Source organism: Choristoneura fumiferana, chromosome 18 (assembly GCF_025370935.1).
Source record: "Choristoneura fumiferana chromosome 18, NRCan_CFum_1, whole genome shotgun sequence".
NCBI lineage: Eukaryota > Metazoa > Arthropoda > Insecta > Lepidoptera > Tortricidae > Choristoneura > Choristoneura fumiferana.
This window is the reverse complement of record NC_133489.1, coordinates 14,160,227-14,178,328: the sequence shown is the minus strand read 5'-3', so window position 1 is coordinate 14,178,328 and position 18,102 is coordinate 14,160,227. Positions and strand designations below refer to the sequence as shown.

Here is an 18,102-nt window from a genome sequence, read left to right as displayed (position 1 = left end):
ACATTTATATTCTTAAACACTAATGAATACCAAAATAAAAGTGACACAGAGCGAAACACATTTTCCCATGACCAATGTGGTGGTGCCTGTCGTATGTTTTGGCAGACGGGAAAGCTTGTTTTCATGTCTCGAAGTGTTTAATGGTTTAATGGCTCTGTCACCAAAAAAAAATCCTTATCAAATTAAATTATCTTACAGTATCCGATTGGAAAGCCTTTTTTCAGATTGTCGAATTATATTTGTATATGTATTTACTTCGAAGCTTGTATTTAATAATGGCGTAAACCTGGATAGAAATATTTTATTTAAATTAAAACGTACACGTTCCTATTCCCAGCTTAAATTAATGAGCCATAGAAATACGCGTCTCTCAAAACGGCACTAAGCTTTAAATCTTGTTTGAGTTTGAGTCGTATTTAATTACTATTGAAATAACAAATGAATTTGTTATTTTTTGTTGTAGGTACTAAGTATTGTTATTTTAGACAAATTCTGTTTTCATATTGTAGATAACTCCATATAATTAAACATTTGAATATTCAACAAACTTGGCTTTTATACCTGTATAAAAAGGTAGTGTTTGCTTAGGCACACTGGCAACTAATACTCTAATTTGTGCTTCTTCAAACTTAGAGTAAATAAATCTCATCAGTTTGTTGACAAACAGCCATCAAAAGTGACGCGGAGGTTTTTTTTCAAAAAACGTCGAAAGTGCTTGTTCGATTTTAAGGGTAAGTAGTGATTATTTTTTAACTGGTTGTTTTTTCATACGATAGGGTAATCTTTTCTATGTAAGTGGCATGTGTTATTATTCAAAATGTCGTTATTCACCATGATAAACGACTTTTTGTATAAAATACGTTACACTTTCGTTACGATTACGTTACATTTTTACAAAATGCTACGTATTTTGTACCTAACGTAACGAAAAAATGTGGTAAAGGGAAGTTCACACAGAAAATTCTAACTTACACCAGTTTATTATTAGGTTTCCAATGACTGCACGCACAGTAAGTTAGTTAGATGGATATTTTGAAGTTAAATAAATTTTAATCTGTAGGTGCAGGGATCGGCACAAGAGAATTGTGGCGAGTTCTGTGTTCACGTCCTGCTACATGCATAGCGTATTTAAAGTGAGAGACAAACTGAGAGATTCACTTACCTACTTAGTTCATTTGTTACCTAAACTTAATAATCATAATAATTTATTTCCAAAAACATCTTTTTACATTGTCCACTTAACTAAAGATACTACTTTCTAAATTGGTAAAACCTGTGATTTAGGGTTTTGGCCATTTCTTTGAGGTATTTAATAGCTTGTACAGTCGAAATCACAAGCATGCTCACAACTAGGTGGTAGGACCTTGTGCAAGGTCCGCCCGGATTGCTACCACCATCTTCCTCGCTAATCCTGCCGTGAAGCAGCAGTGCTTGCACTGTTGTTTTCGGCGTGGTGAGTAAGACAGCCGGTGAAATTACTGGCACGTGAGGTATCCCATCATAGCCTCTAGGTTGGCAACGCGTCTACAATACCCCTGGCGTTGCAGATTTTTATGGGCGGTGGTGATCTCTTACTCATTTGATCGTTTGCCATCCAGTCGAATAAAAAAAAACCACATCCAAATTCGTTATGCTTATAAATGTGCACCTTATTGTCAGTGTTAGAGAGGCATGTAAAAATACACTTTTGGAAAGATGTTCGTCAACTAGAGGGTACTTCTACTTCCACATTCTCATGTTTAGCTCTATAGATCTCATATAGGACAGATTTAAGATCAGTATCGTCAGAAAGTTCTAGTAAAACTAAAAACTTCACTTTATTATATGACATGTATTTTTTTTTCATACATACGTTATCTAATGGGAATTTTTACCAGTTTGATCTAGGCTTTATAAAAATTTGCGTTACTTTATGGTAACGCCACGTATTTTTTATATGTTATTTCTATGTCACATTGGTTAAAATTCGCGGCCTTACCCATGTACGTAGTCGAGGAAATTGAATCGTGATCGTGTTCCAGAGTGGGAGGTTTTTACAATCAATTTCACTATGATTTCTTTGGCAGATATATGGAATCTCAATATGATATCAATGACAAAGGTTCAAGATTCAGTATCGTTAACTGTATGCGCGAGAAAATTCGCCTTAAAATAAATATTATCTGAAAGGTGCATTTTCAAAACACACTTGTATGGTATTCAAAATTTTATCAATTGTGTTCTCAAGCCAATTAAGATTTATGGCGTGCATCACGTAGCGCATCATGTAGCAATGTTGCCCAAAGCAATTCTCAGGTTTTCAGTGACTCAATGCGTGTTTGCCGTGTGGCGGGTATCAGTCCGCTCGGTATTCCCGACACGCGCCACGCTGCGGGAGACGAAACACAAATCCCTGGAGACGCAGAGAGAATCTGTTCGCAGCATACACCTTCATGCTCACCTTAGCCTTATTTATATGCATCTCAAGGAAAAATATGTGCATGATCCTATACGATACAAGCGTTCCACGGATATCTCGTCGCGCGTGTTGAAGTTGTGCTGGTTTTATCAGTTTGCAGCGAGAACATGTTTACTTGGTGATATAAAAAGTAGACTTGTACTCGTAGCTCAGAAAGTCAAAAATTTAAATAAAACAATAGAAACACATTTCAATTTAAGAGGATCACGTTAGAAAAATTATAAATAATAAATATCACGGGTCAATTCACACCAATTGACCTAGTCCCAAAGTAAACTTAGCAAAGCTTGTCTTATGGGTACTAAGCAACGGATAAATATAACTATATAGATAGATCATCATCAGGCCTAACGCGTCTGTTCCAGACGAATTTTGGCGTGGCGCCTGTGCACAACGTCTTTGGTGACTGACCAGACCGATGCGAGAGCGACATGTTCGCCCACAGGCCAGACAAGAGAAGTCTGCGGATGTTGGTGCAGAACCGCCTTGGTGTCGTTTCTGTCTCTTGTCAGCAAGTGCCTTGAGCCAGGCTTCATCGCAATACTTGCGACCCTCCAATACACGTCCGCGCCAATCTGTGCGTTCTCCCTTCTCAAACAGAGACGCTTACGTTGACTAGGGCATGTGCATAGAATGGAGCCCTCTCGATTACCACGTCATGTCATGCTCGATGCAGTGGCCAATGCCAAGAGACACGTCGGGAGACCTTTGCTCAGATTTAAGGACTGCGCTAAGCGAGACATGGCCGCCTTCAAGATTGACCGCCTTGACTGGGAAAAGTTGGCGGAGAAACGCACAGATAGATAGATACATACTTAAATACATATTAAACACCCAAGACCCGAAAACAAACATTCGTATTTTTCATACAAATATCTGCCCCGACACGGGGATCGAACCCGGGACCTCAAGCTTCGTAGTCAGGTTCTCTAACCACTAGGCCATCTGGTTGTCTAAAATGATGAATTGCCTAAACTGCTTCTGAACGATAATATTTCATAGATTTTGACTGTTATTGGTGAGTACAACGATGCAACGATTAAATGAACTTAAAATTAACAGTGAAACAAGTTCAAGGCTGCAAGATTACCTTCTCTGTCCACTAAAATGCTCTGTGCACTAAAACTCCTTCTTTTGCACATCAGGGAGTATATTATGTCACGTAAGTTCAACTGCTACAAACAAACATCCCATAAAACACTGACGCGGCTCGAACTATTTACTAGTTCATTGCCAAGATTAGTTAGTTAATCATCACCCGAGTAAACACAACAACAACAATGTTTTGGTCTAACTTTTGCTTTACACTATGAAAAAACTAATATTATTCACAGTCTGTGCATATCACGTAATATTTTTTTTCATTTAAATCCCAGCAAAAGGTTTCTTAGATAACTAAGTAAAATCACTTTCAACACTGCACAAGCACACGTCGATTGGCGTATTGAAGAGAGAAGCTCGTACGACTTTCCACGGTAATACGGAGAGCAAAATGCAGTTTCAATTTAGACGTGCTTGTACACAATCACTTCTCTACATCAGATTATTTTTGCGACCTGCATATCCTCTGGGTTTAAACTTGAAACGTGATGTGATGTCAAACCTGATAAAAGTAAACAAATGGATTTAAAACTGAAAATTGGCTGTTTGAGAACGTTTTCCCATATGTATTGTTGAGACAGTATGCTTATGTTATGTTGTCAATATTTTTACCAAGTCAAACGGAGTATATTTTTTTTATTAGATACCTACCTACCTAAATCTATTATTTTGTTCATTTACATATTTACTTGAAAGTAGTTAGATTTAACTACTTACATTATTTATGTCGTTTATTAAATGAGGGCTATCGTTTTTTGTCTCACTAGATGGCGCACTGTTGCGTGAGGTTTTTAAGTATGGTTTTGAAAGTGTGTTATTACGGGCGTGAAAACAAAGTTTAGATTAAAATCATATTTAATACACCTTAAAACCGTACCATAATAAATATCGAGCATGCCACAGTGTTGCATAGTCCCCGTTTTGTTAGGAAAAAGGGAGGACAAAGGTTTCCGAAAGACAAAACTGTCTCAAAACACAGACATTCATTGCCTCGGAACGCATATTTGCCATTATTAATTTCAGATATTGCAAAATATTCACAAAATTATTCTAATTATAAATAAACCCGCGTAGCTCACCCAAAAACTATGAGATTTGACATTTCGGAGACCTCACGCTACACTAGCGCCTCTAGTGGCGAATTCATACGCGATAGCCCTCATTACAATTATTGACTGCCATGCTATTCAAATATGCTGACTTACTCGCAGGCGGGACAGACAAATTCCAGCAAAAGGAAGAATGTTAAAATCTCATCAAAAACCACTCTACATTAATTCATTAAAATAAAAATGTTTTATGCAAACTACGATGTTAAAGGTTCAAATATCACCGTTGCCTCGAAAAAAACGATTCACTCCAAACGGCTTTCACTTTTCACTCTTTGGTTAATATCCATTGCTTATTTTTCCCCTTCATAATGCCTCTGGGGATTCCGGTAGTATTCGTGATTTATGGCTTATGCAAAGAATGAGAGGATATTTTCTACACCATAATTCAGGCTAGTTGAGATTAGAGGCGGGCCGCGTATAGGATGATATTTCAATCTGTTTTGTACGCTTCTTTTTTATCCACACTTACTTATTTTATGATATATTCTTTAGTTTTTTTTTTGGTAGGTTTGTTTTTTATTATGTAAAAGTGATTTATCTGATCTTATCTTGTCTTTGATTCAAAGGAGAGTACATTTAAATAAAACATACATAGCGGTATTATAAAACCCACTAAGTTGCGGCGCTGCCCAAAAAGTTGAGCTCATCAATCTAATCGCTGAACAGCAATCTCGTTCCTGGGCGTATTATTAAAACTTTTAACCCATCAACCGTCTGTCTAAATTAAACGTTTTCGTGTTGGAACGGTGTTAAGGATATTTGCCGCAGCTTTCACCATAAACCATGAAATATATACTTAGGTACATGTTTTATTAGGTAGGTACAATAGTTATTTGTTATGCAAGGCTGGAAAGTAACTGTTTGGCACGAGTGCTTATATTGAAAGCCGAGCAAGCGAAGGATTCTAGGATTGAACCACGAGCGAAGCGAGAGGTTCAAAAGAAGAATCCTGAGCGTAGTCAAGGGTTTCAAAGGCACGAGATGCTAAACAACTTTACCGCCGAGCGAAACACAATTTTTCACCTTACGACAGCGAAAAACATGTAGATGGAAGAAAATAAATTGAACACTCTTAAAAATCACTTTCAGGTTATGCTAGCTAGCTTATGCCAATGGCTTCTTCTAAATCGCAGAATTCTCATCCCATGGTAATATAAAATACATCCACGTTCTTGTCTCCATAAAAAGAGGGAATTTCGAAGTCCAAGTATAAGTTCAGCTTTCTAGATCCAGGGTTTGGGTTGGACGATGATAAGTGAGTTAGCCAGTAATTTTTACATTTAATTATTCAAGTAGCTAAACCTACTTAAAATTAAAATAATTATTAGGTACAGTCAAGGGCAAAGATATCGACACGGCCAAAGTTGCAAAAATATGTATACACGGCCTTAATGTTAAGTGCATAAATCGTGTATACATATTTTTGTAACTTTGGCCGTGTCGATATCTTTGCCCTTGACTGTACTAGAATTGGTAATACACAGCGATAAAAATCCTGTTTTAACAATATTTTACACGAACCACATTGTTGATATGATAAGTCTTATGTTTAATAATAAATTATTTAAAATACGTTGCTTGTAGATATTTTAGATAGAAAAAAATTCAATATTATGATGTTTTTATTAATTTTCATCAACATTATTGTTTTAACTAATTAATATAAGTATTCTGGGCAATATAGATAGATGAAGCTGTAGATAGGTAATCAAAATATGAAAGATTTAAAAATACTCACATAGACTCACATTGACACAAATTGGTGACAACCTGTTTAGACAATTCAACACGGAATATGATTGTATACTTTCTCTTTTCTTAAAATTACAATTAAATTTCACAGCCAGTTATAAATCTGAACACCGGTTAAAAATATTCGGTGTTTCCAAAAAAAACCTAATTATATTTATGATGACCTAGCTGACAAAACCCTACCCATGGTGTATAATACGATTTCACTTTACGCGTGGAGACGGTACCTACCCTATTTTTTTTAATCTTACACTAAGTTCAGCTTTCCAGCCTGATTATATTTTCTTTACCTACCCATGTGAAATTATTTACAGCTTTCTACGAAACTCGACTACAAATTTAAGCCTAGTATTATAAACGGGTCTGTATTGACTCCCATAACGTTAAACTTTCGATTTGTTTTATCCATACCGTTGTTTGTCATAGTCGTTGCTCGTCATGTTATCTTTGGTCATAATTTCAATAGTCATAGTGTAAGGGGTTGCAGTTCTAACCTAACCTACTTTTCTGTCAGCTGGTACTTTTTGTAAGGAGTCACAGTTCTAATCTAACCTAACCTACTTTTCTGGCAACTGTTTTTTTGTAAGGGTCGCAGTAAGTGTAAGCAATATTTCTGAATTTTATTTATTTATTTATTTATTAGGACCTTCAACAACAAGTACACACAAGCACAAGCACAAGTAGTAGTAGTAGTTTTAAAAGTATTCCTTTAAAACATTACAGAATCAAATGGTATGAATAATAATAATAGTAAATATAAAAATATGACCTACAATATTTATGAAATATAAACGGTATGCCTTTTGATATTATGCTGATCAATTTTATGACTTTTGTCTTGTAAGGCATGTAACATTATTCTACTTAATCATTATATTTATTTCGCGTTATACCTAACAACGATTATGACTAGTGATTATTATGACCAAAAATAATATGGATGGGTACCAAGTTCTGACTATCGAAAATCGAAACAATAAAATAATGGGTGTCGAAGGGATTCCATTATAAACATATTTTTGTACACTTAAGTTCGTTTGATAATGTCGTTCGAAATTCTAAAAAAGATATTGCTTTTCTTTTTCTTTCTCATTTGAATCTTGAAGTAAAATGAAGAAACCGACAAGTTCCGAGCGACATTAACATTCCGGTTATACAACTTTGACCGTATCAATATGGAAGAAATTAGGGATACGATTTTGCCATTTTTTAGGGTTCCGGAGCCAAAATGGCAAAAACAGAACCCTTATAGTTTCGCCATGTCTGTCTGTCTGTATCTGTCTGTCTCTGTCTGTCTGTCCGTCCGCGGCTTTGCTCAGGGACTATCAATGCTAGAAAGCTGTAATTTTGCACGAATATATAAGTAAACTATGCCGACAAAATGGTACAAAAAAAATAAAAAAACATTTTTTGGGTACCTCCCATAGACGTTATTGGGGGTGATTTTTTTTTCTCTACCAACCCTATAGTGTGGGGTATCGTTGCATAGTTTTTTTAAAACCATTAGGGCTTGCTAAAACGATTTTTCAATTCAGTGATTTGTTTGCGAAATAATCAACTTTAAATTGCAAATTTTCATTAAAATCGAGCGTCCCCCCCCCCCTCTAAAATATAAACCAGTTGGTGGAAAAATTTGAAAATAAGCAGGATGGTAGTAAGTATATCAAACTTTCAAGGAAAACTATAAAGGCGAAGAGAAGAAGAGGCTTGAGAATTATTAGTAGTTTATGAGTAAATAACAGCCTAAGGTATAAATATGCCTAAACTTGGAAGATTCCGTATAAAATACGAAATCCATAGAAAAATATTACTTAATTTTTTTGTAATGGCTACGGAACCCTATTTTCATCAATCATAATATAACATTATGTGACAATAACTAACGTATAATTATTTATAGAACTTCAAAAAATAGTAAATTTCACTATACGTACTAACCTTTATCAAATACATGATTTCAGTTTGTTTTCGTATATTAAAGCGACTATAAAGTCCTAATGTTGTCTTTTGCATTGGTTTAGCAACTGGATCCGTGGCATTCGTGTCGTGTTACATCGTAGTGTACTGCGACTAAAGTTTAAGCAAGCAGTTTCTTTGTTATGCAATAGTGGCAACCGAAACGAAATATACTTATGTATTGAAAAGTTGTGAGGATTAAATAATGTGGCTACATGTTTATTTGAGGCATATTATACTAACCTGTCTATGTTACAAACATGAATAAATTATGTAGTGTTTAAAATTGGTATCTGGCCAATCTGCGTTCATAATTAATAATGACGACTTTGTATTTATTTTGAACCGGTTTCAAAAAAGGAAGAAATTCTATGTTGAATTGCGTATGTATGTTTTTAAGTAGGTGTGTTTAGTATAGTTCAGAAGTGGTTCATCCTCACTAAGTCAGAATCTGACGGATGCATCCCAGAGAAATCGAAAAAACTTTTCAAATATTGAGGATACCTGTACCTACTGATTTGGATATTTTTTGTGGTAACTATCGTACACTTTTATTGCCCTTGGAAATCACTACTTGTGAAACTGATGAGGAAGACAGATAGCCACCGAAACTCTTCAGTAGAAGTATTTCACGGGTTGTGGTTCGATTACTTTAAAAAAGCTACTGATCAATTTGAACTTGTCACAATGCGTATTAGTAAAATAAAACTGACGATAAAGCACCAAAACTAAACTCTTCGCCAGTTAAATTAACTTCCCTTCATCGGGAAAAACAACATTTGGTATAAGAAGTTGTAACTTAGATTACTTAAATAAAAAATGAGAAATAAAAAAAACAACTACAGAAATCAAATCTGTGATTTTCTATAAAAAGGAATTAATGGATTTACCACATTAATAAATTTATGGTTCAGTGGTTCTGTTTGAGCTTTCTGCTTGTTTGAAATCGACGGCTCAGCACGAGCAAAGGGCACACGAAACAGGTATTTAGAACTATTTCTGTGGTAGCGCATTAAATATCGTTTTAAGTTTTTAGTTATTATTCGCTTTAGCGTTTATTTTTCAGTCGGTTCAATTTACGCCTACTTACGGTAACGCCTCGATCAATCTATTAGAAATGTAGGTAGGAAAATAAAAAATGTGTTACGGATTGCAGTCTCATTTATTTTTTTCTCTTTTTGTATTTATTAAACTAAGATAGTTACATCAAACACACATTGCGTAACAACTTTGAATGGAAGATATGTACGTATTGAATCAGTGGCAGAATATTGTACAGGTAGGTTTGCTGCTAATTTCACCAACCCTTCACCTCGCATTCAAACTGAACGATTGACGTTCATGCGATGCCATTCAATGCTCTTATTTGAAGAATACTTGAACAAATGACAAACATTTTAAATAATTACTAGATATTACAGCTCAATGTTAGTAGTGACTTCCTTTCTTTAGCTGAACCTATTGCTCAAAACTTCGACATTGAACAACAATTAAATTAAGGTTACATCATAATATAGGTATATAACTATGCCGGAATTAAATATTGAAATTCGTCTATTCTTCACCTATTTCAACTGAAGGTACTTAAATAACAACATAATTCGTCAAAATAATTAAGTATAGTTTTTTTTTATGTCAGAACCATAATTATATAGTGTAATTATAAATAGGAAGCCTGTAATCCTATAGGTTTTTCGAGACAAGTTGTGATTATGTTTTACAGCCGTGGGAAGGGTTGGCCTTAATATAATAATAAGCTACTAATGGGATATGTTTCGTCGATCACGAAGCACGTCTAACATGAATAAAACGTAACCCTAAAAAGTCATGCTGATAAATATGTATAATATTGTCATCTTTTTATTTTAATTAAATTTAGTATTTATAATACTTTACAATTTTCCAACTAGATAATAATTAGTAAAAACCAATTCAATGAACATTTTAGGTAATTTTATTTCTTAGAAAAAATATTTCCGATATAATAAATAAGACAAAAATAATAGTTTACCAGTAAAGTTAATCCAAGCAATATGACAAGGATTTAACTACTAATCGTTTGGTAGTATTCATGGAGAGCATAGCATTATTAGAATCAAAATAATATAAGCGGCTTGTAAAAAAAACCTAATCTAGTTACCTATATACACATCTATATTACAAAATATCGTCAATATTCAGAAGAACGCGAAATGATTGCGTAATTAATGTGAACTGAAAGCTAGATTTTTTTCGACTGACACAAATTAGACTTATTTGATGCGGTTGTCCTATACAAATAGGTAGTTATTGTGTCAAAAAAAAAGTGTACAAATTTTTAGGTATAATTGGAATATAAAATGTAATATTATATGTAGAAGCTATTTATTCTTAAGAGTTATTGTACAGCAAGAGCCTCCTTAAAAGTCCAAGATAGAGTTGGACTTCAATTAAGTACGAATAAAGTAAACACAAAACTAGTTTATTCGTAAAAATACATACATTATTTATATTGCTTTTTGGAACAGCTACTGTACAAACTATGGCACTGTTTGTAATTAATTACCTCACTTTCGTAATTTATTTCGATAATGGAATGTTGATTATCGGTAGAGTTAAGGTTCATAGACACACAGAGGATTGGAGGAAAACAAAATAGCAAAACTACTGGGCTTACTTAACCACGTAACTTAAAGATTAAACTCACTGTTGACAGTCATCTATTTCTAATCGTTATTTTGATTTTAACGTGTGTCTGGTCAAAATATACATTAATTTACGAGATAAAAACAGGATATGCAATATTTCAGAAAATGAAAAACTTGTTCCTCGTTCGTATGCGCTCATGCGTATGTGCCTTTAAATTATCAAAAAAATGACAGCCAAGTCAACATCTCTTGGAATATATATATTATGTATGACGAAACAAAATGGATTTAAAACTGATTATTCGAGATGGTTCCTTTAGTTCTTTTGCTTTCATACTAATAATTCGCCTTTTTGTACTGCCAAAGGAACTACCGATTGCGAAAAATCCCTTAAAACATTCTGTAATTAAAACTCTGTATGTCGTAATTTCACAAGCTTAGTTAAAAATAAAATTCGTAAATAAAAGCTTTATCGGTAGTAATTGAATGGAATGTTATCATTAAAGCCCGTAAAAATTACCCTAATTTGAATAAACATTTACAAGTTTTAAATCTTATACAACTACTGTATTATTTTATTTTCAGCCCATGTTTTATCATTATTTCAAAAGAAACTATTATTTTAAACTAATCTACTATAACCTATTATAGTATTTTTACTAAGTACCTAATAACAACAAATTGCTAAGTTCAATATTCAGAACGTACTTTTTGCACGTTCTATTATCTGTTTTATACCTCTGATGTGTTTTCCGAGCACCGATTTGACGAAGGTAAAATTGATTTAATCCTATCATAAATCTAACTCTAAAATGTAACTTATTATGGCAACATATTATTTTGGTTACAGATATGAATACTCTTTTTTCTCTTAACAGAGATATGATTACACTTTTCCCTTGAGACTCTTCAACACACACACTACAAAAACAACTGCGAAAACAATATTGAAATTCCATAGGGCACGAGGGATTTATGACAGATACTCTATACCACTAGTCAACACAATATCTAGAAAATAATACTTGTTTCATCTCACAAATGTTCTTATTTATTTTCACAAGCAATTGAGTATAATTTCTTGTTATGATATGATTTTTTCTAGTGTTAATTGCAATGCCGAATTGCTGTCATCGGTCGAATAGGTTTCGTGATATCAATGTGGCGTCCGTTAGCTTTAACACTGGACACACAGCCCCTGAGCCCCGTGTACAGGGCAGCCGGCAATCCCAAGGGTAGTGATGGGGATCCCCCTGTTAAAGAATAAAATATATTATATTTTATGTCTCCAGGGACTTGTACATCCGAGTCAAAGTTCAAGGCTCTAGACAGAAAACACTATTCGAGTCCTAACTGTCCATTTGCATCATGAATAAATTTGTGGGAAAGCGTAAAGTAACTTTGAAGTGGGTGGTCATAAAAAGTTTATCTCTCCAGTTTAGTGAGTGGAGTATTCTGTGAAATAAAGGGTTCTATCTGGCATGAGTTTATACGTACCAATCCATAGTTTTGGGTTGGATTTCGAAGGCACAAGCAACGACTGCGAGTACCCCCTAATGGGCGCCGCGTCATCCACCAGTAGCATGGCGAGTCGCTTTCTTCTCCGGACTGTCGCAGTATGCCACAAACCGTCATCCACACGGCTCTTGGATTCTATGCTCTGGAACCAGTCTTCGTGCGAAGGAGAACTGATCTCTTTAACGTCCGTATCCGTATATATTAATTGTAATTTGCCCGCATTTAGGCCCAAGCCGATAAAGTCACGTGCTCGTATACCAATTTTTCTCCTCCATATTAAGAGACCGGAGTCGTTGTAGGTCCGAAATTTTATTTCATATCTAAAACCGCGGTCGCCGCGTCTCCTAAAATATTATTGGAGAATTAATTTCATAAAACAAGCGTATCACATTTTAACTAAATGTTAAAAATATATCTGATTAAGATAATTAACTCTATTTAAATCTATCTTATTCTTTATTTTGTAGTTTGAAACATTACAAGTATTTCAGACTACAAAACTATAAGTGCAGGCAACGGAATCTAATGCAAAAAATCACCAACTTTGTTGACAACGTTAACTAGGTAGTAAAAGGGTTCAAAACTTGCGCTAACAAAAAAAAATCAAGACCTAATTCCTCGTCGTATAACTAAGCATAGGTACATTCTGTATTCTACTTAGCGAAAATATAATGTTAATGTGTACTGAAGAAATTCTCAAAAATACCTTATTTTATCATGCAGCAATTATTATCTTTGTATATGTTTCTGTACTATCTAAATCTGGAACTATTGAACCATTTAAAAAAAAAACACTGATAGAAAGTTACAGCATTCCAAATAAATATGGGCTATTTTTTGTCCCGCGAATATACAAATTTATCACGGGATGCAGTTGAAGTTGTGAGCTAGTATGAAACTAGTGTAACTATAAATAAGGTTACCTATTCTAAACACACCGTAGTGATGTTTTATGACTTATTATTAGGATTAATGTCTGCTGTCTCCTTCCAATGTTATCTTACATCATACAATCCTTCACCACGGCGACTGTTAGTACGAAAGCTAAAAATATAGAAACATGTTAGTGGTATTAATAGAAAAAGTGTTTGTTAGATCATTTAAAAAGACACATATGTAGTTGAATTTATAGTTTTCCTTTTCGTTTATTCGCTTATGCGAGGGCTCCGTGCGAGGGAGTCTTTTTTGCGCTCTTAATAACTTTATTTACTCTAAAGAACAAAACTTTGTTAGGTACCTATTATTAAGTGAATTCATTGCGATTATGCAATAATTTGAACGCACTAGAAGCAGTAGAAGGCGGAGGCATAATAGTACATTGTGTCTTAAGGGTTGTAAATAAGGAATTCCGAACGAGAGCCTATTAGAAGCCCGAAGTCGAAGACTGAGGGCTTAAATGAGTCGATGTTCGTAATTCTAGTACCGCCCGTGCGACATACAATGTTTTTCATCACGTTTGCGAGTAAAATTGTATATTTGTAAAAGAAAACTAATATTTTTTTAAAAATTGCCGATCCCTCTGCAGCATGTGCATGGCGTGCGTGTTCAGCGCGCGCACTGAACAGCAGCACACCATGCAGTAACAAACTCATTTACCGACCTTGGGTTTCATGGCATGAAAATTAGTACAGGCAATGACTCATTTACCGACCACGGGTTTCATGAGAAGCACATTAAGGTCGAGGGTTTTATTTGGGGGGTTGCAACCAAGGTAGCCTGCATGTTACGACACCGTTTACGAGCAAGCGTGATGAAAAATACGTTAAACACAGCAATTGAACCGATAAAATATCATGATGGTTTTGAGCTTGTTAACAAATGTATTATACCTGCGGTTACCCCGGCTGCGATACGAGAAGTAGTTATTGCCATCAAACTTGACTGGGGCTCCGTCTTGCAACATTTCCACGTTGAGCTGATGCTCACAGTTCCTCCCTTGGTATCCAACGGGACATATACACTTGTATTCATTAAGAAGCGGCACACAGGATCCATTATTTTTGCATGGCGTCAAACCTACCGATGTTAACGTAACACATGAGATGAAAACGTAACTTTTTACCAAACATTTTAGGTAGGTAAATAGGCATCCACAAAATATGTTAACTTAAAATAACTATCAAAAAATTCGTTTGGATAAGTTACTAACCATATGTGATAAAGTTAAAACCTTAAGTCGGCTTCGAAATGCACTTACCAATTCCACATGGCGGTCCATTGTATTTAGTCACACCGTTGGTAGCACAAGGCAGTCTGTCTTCTTCCTGTACTATGGCGCATTTTGCCGTGTCCTCGTTGTACAATGAAAGTTGATTGCCGTTTATGAATACTTTTTGCACTGCGCCGATGAAGCTACTTATCACGCCAGACATTTTGTGCGGGCGGATGTAAGAGCTGAAATGTAGCAAGGATATTTAAAACAATGATCAAATAAAATAGAATATGTCGATTGGATAACTAGGTAAGTATGGTGGATATATATTCAAGGGGAAATGTAAACCACTACTCAACTCACTCTGAGAGGAGGCTTCATCCCAGCAGTGGGATGTATATAGGCTGGGATGATGATGATGATGAATGTAAGCTACTACTTTTTTATATCTATACTTTTCCTATCTAGATTCGAATTCCAAAACAACATTTTTGACTTTAATGACTGCATTTTAATATCATGACATATGACAATTATTTATTTATTTGTCAATAAAAAAATACAGCATTACAGTTAAGACCTGCATTACATTATAGTTAAAACGCTCTAAAATTCAGACATGACATGATATAAAATATTTAGACATTGGCTGGTATAAATTAAGTAATACGAATATATCGGTTTTTTTAATTTAATATACAGTGTGTAAATAGTCTAATTTACTCACGGCAATGATCCTATAAAGAGTGGTAGCGTTAGTTCCAAGTGGGTCAGTGGTGGTGCCGATTCTCCCCTCTGCGTGGGGTAGTGGTCTAGCTGAAGGCTGCCGTGTCGCCCCGCGCGCGTCGCTCGCGCTCGGTGCCAACGACCTTTCTCGATCGGCACGGGAGACCTAACCCAGAGAAATTCAATCTAAAAGTCTTCCAAGTATCGCAATCAAAGCCAAAGTCAAAGAATACATCAAGTTAATTAATTAAACAAGTTACATTCGGTAAGTTTTACTCTCTTAATTACTTTTTTCGAGGTCGTTATCTTAAGAAACCTTTGCTACTTAATTGAAGGTACGTTCACTTACGTGATATTGGCCACGCCACTTCCCAAATTGTACCTAAACTGGAGATATCCATTAACCAAGTTAATCGCTATGAAATCCCCCTTGGCTTTATTAGACTGGCCGGTGTAAAGGAGCATCCCTGAGAGTCTGTTCGTTAAAAACCAGATTTCAATGCGGAACGTTTTCCCCAGCCCTTCAAGTGGCAGTAATTCGATGTAGCTCGTCCCATTGAATTGGGGAAGCCATGACTCTTGTATAATGTTTACATCTGTAAATAAATAGATTAGGCGATTATTATGTGCCAAATTTGGTAAGGTTCTCTCAGGTAAAAAGTATATTGGATTATTGGAAAATACCGTTGCTACAAGTATTTCCGTTGGAGCCAATTTCGCCTCCAAACAAACAACGGCACACGTGCCCGCCGTCGGGTCCGATGTCACACAATAGCCCCTCATCATATCCGCAGGGATTCGATTCACATGGATCTAATCTCTCGTCACAATTGGCTCCTTGAAATTCGATAGGGCAGATACAAGTATATTCGGTCGCCGATCCCTCTATAGATTTACACGTAGCCCCGTTCTTGCACGGCATACTCATACACGGATTAGATTGGCACTCCCGAACATTCTCCATGGACACGACTAATGGGTCCGGTCTTCCCAATTTCTTTGTCACTTGATGACGTATTATTCTTAAGTATTTCACGCACCCGACAAAGCCACTCCGGGTGCCAATATTATCGAAAACCCTGCACAAAGATATTGTTATATAGCAATATTGCGTTTGATTGGTTTTTATGAAAGACAGAAGAATAATAAAGGAATTTCCTATTGTCGAAGCAGAGCAAAAGGTATGGACGTAATAATAGGTGAGATAGCAAACATACTTGGAGAAATTTGACGGTACACTTCCCACGTAGGTATCTTCGGCTAAATCTAGAGCTTTTAAATGCCCACTGGATTGGCCTGCGACGTCCTCCATTTCATCAACTGATAATATGCCATCGCGATGATATCTCTTTGCAGATACCTTGTGATATTCGTTTAACGTGATCTTTTCTAAGGATGTTAGTATCAATGCTCCATTTCCAAGATTGTACCTAAATTGAAAATGATTCATTAGTTATAATTATTAACAACACAAATATCAAAAGTTACAAACATTAGACGCAATAAATAAAGCTTACCGAAACTCTAAATATCCATTGACTAAAGCTAGTGAAACAAAGTCCCCCGTTCCGTCGCTTTTCTGCTGATTGTACAATATAACACCATTTTCTGTGAAAGCTTTAAATTCGATATCGATATTCAACTTGTGATAAGCTTTCAACGGTTTTAGTCTTATGTAAGAGAATCCGTCAAAGGAAGGCGTTTCTATGTAGGGCGTCAAGTTATCTTTGACGAGAGACTCGCAGTTTAAACCAGTATACAGCCCGGTACAAACACAAGTATAAGTGGAACCGGGTAGGTCAACACAGGTCCCTAAGTTATAACAAGGCTCCGATAGACAGGCACTGTATTCTTCCGTTGTTTCTTGAGTTATTTCTTCTGCAATAAAACATTAATCTGTTTTATATATCTTGTATAAATACTATCAATATTGAAAAAAGTTCATAAAATAACATAACATATTTAGGTACACATCTGTGCATCCTGTCTTATAAATGCGGCAGCTGTATACAGAGCAGCTACGCAGATAGTATTTTATTATTATCTAAATTTTAAAAGCTAGCGCGGTTACTTGTACAATTTGATTTGCCACTCCCCTATTATGTTATGCATGTTTTAATACAGAATTTTGAATAATATCCTTAGAATAATTATGTTGGACTGAACTTCGTCGGATTAAACAAATATTAGCCGAAACCCGCATTGTGCGAATGTAAACGAATTATTATCTTCACCTATTTGAGGCTCGTGGAATAGAGAATGATTAACTGATTCGTAAAATATGTTACGTTTAAGTCGGTTTTTTTTTATTCGACTGGATGGCAAACGAACAAGTGGGTCTCCTGATGGTACTGAGATCACCACCGCCCATAAACAGTGCTCTCTAATTTGCGTTTTTTCTAATTCAAGTCGTTTCATCGAGCTGTTTATTGGTTTTCCTTCTACATTTTTTAGCGTTTTAAGATTATTGTAACAGTTTATCCATTACAAGCGTGATTTCGGTATCCAAGTGTTAGTTTATTTTTCTCTAGCAACCAACGTTTTAAAGAGCGGTAAACGAGGTTGTAAAACAAAAAGAGGACGCTTCGAGTGAAGAGCGATACTTCGCACTTAATTGGCCTCGCACATAAGATTTTTTATTCAAAATAATATAAAAACAGGTTTAGTGCAGCAAATGTTTTGTTAAAATGCAAGTTGAAC

The 18,102-nt window shown here is 35.4% G+C and overlaps 1 protein-coding gene across 8 annotated transcripts in view; it reads right to left on the bottom strand.

The window, feature by feature from the left end:
* Nucleotides 1-9,522: 9,522 nt before the first annotated feature.
* Nucleotides 9,523-18,102, bottom strand: part of LOC141437611 (agrin-like) — a 202,485-nt gene continuing 193,905 nt past the window's right edge. For 7 of the 8 annotated variants that reach the window (XM_074101053.1, XM_074101054.1, XM_074101055.1 and 4 more), the window contains 9 exons: nt 16,920-17,280; nt 16,620-16,832; nt 16,087-16,481; nt 15,752-15,998; nt 15,404-15,568; nt 14,722-14,918; nt 14,354-14,540; nt 12,504-12,868; nt 9,523-12,259 (listed from right to left, as the gene is read on the bottom strand). In XM_074101053.1, the coding sequence (XP_073957154.1) occupies nt 12,114-12,259; nt 12,504-12,868; nt 14,354-14,540; nt 14,722-14,918; nt 15,404-15,568; nt 15,752-15,998; nt 16,087-16,481; nt 16,620-16,832; nt 16,920-17,280 (2,276 nt within the window). In that variant the 3' untranslated portion in view covers nt 9,523-12,113. Of the gene's footprint in view, nt 12,260-12,503; nt 12,869-13,447; nt 13,569-14,353; nt 14,541-14,721; nt 14,919-15,403; nt 15,569-15,751; nt 15,999-16,086; nt 16,482-16,619; nt 16,833-16,919; nt 17,281-18,102 lie in introns of those variants that run through there. The other variant, XR_012452400.1, reaches the window with a different exon arrangement.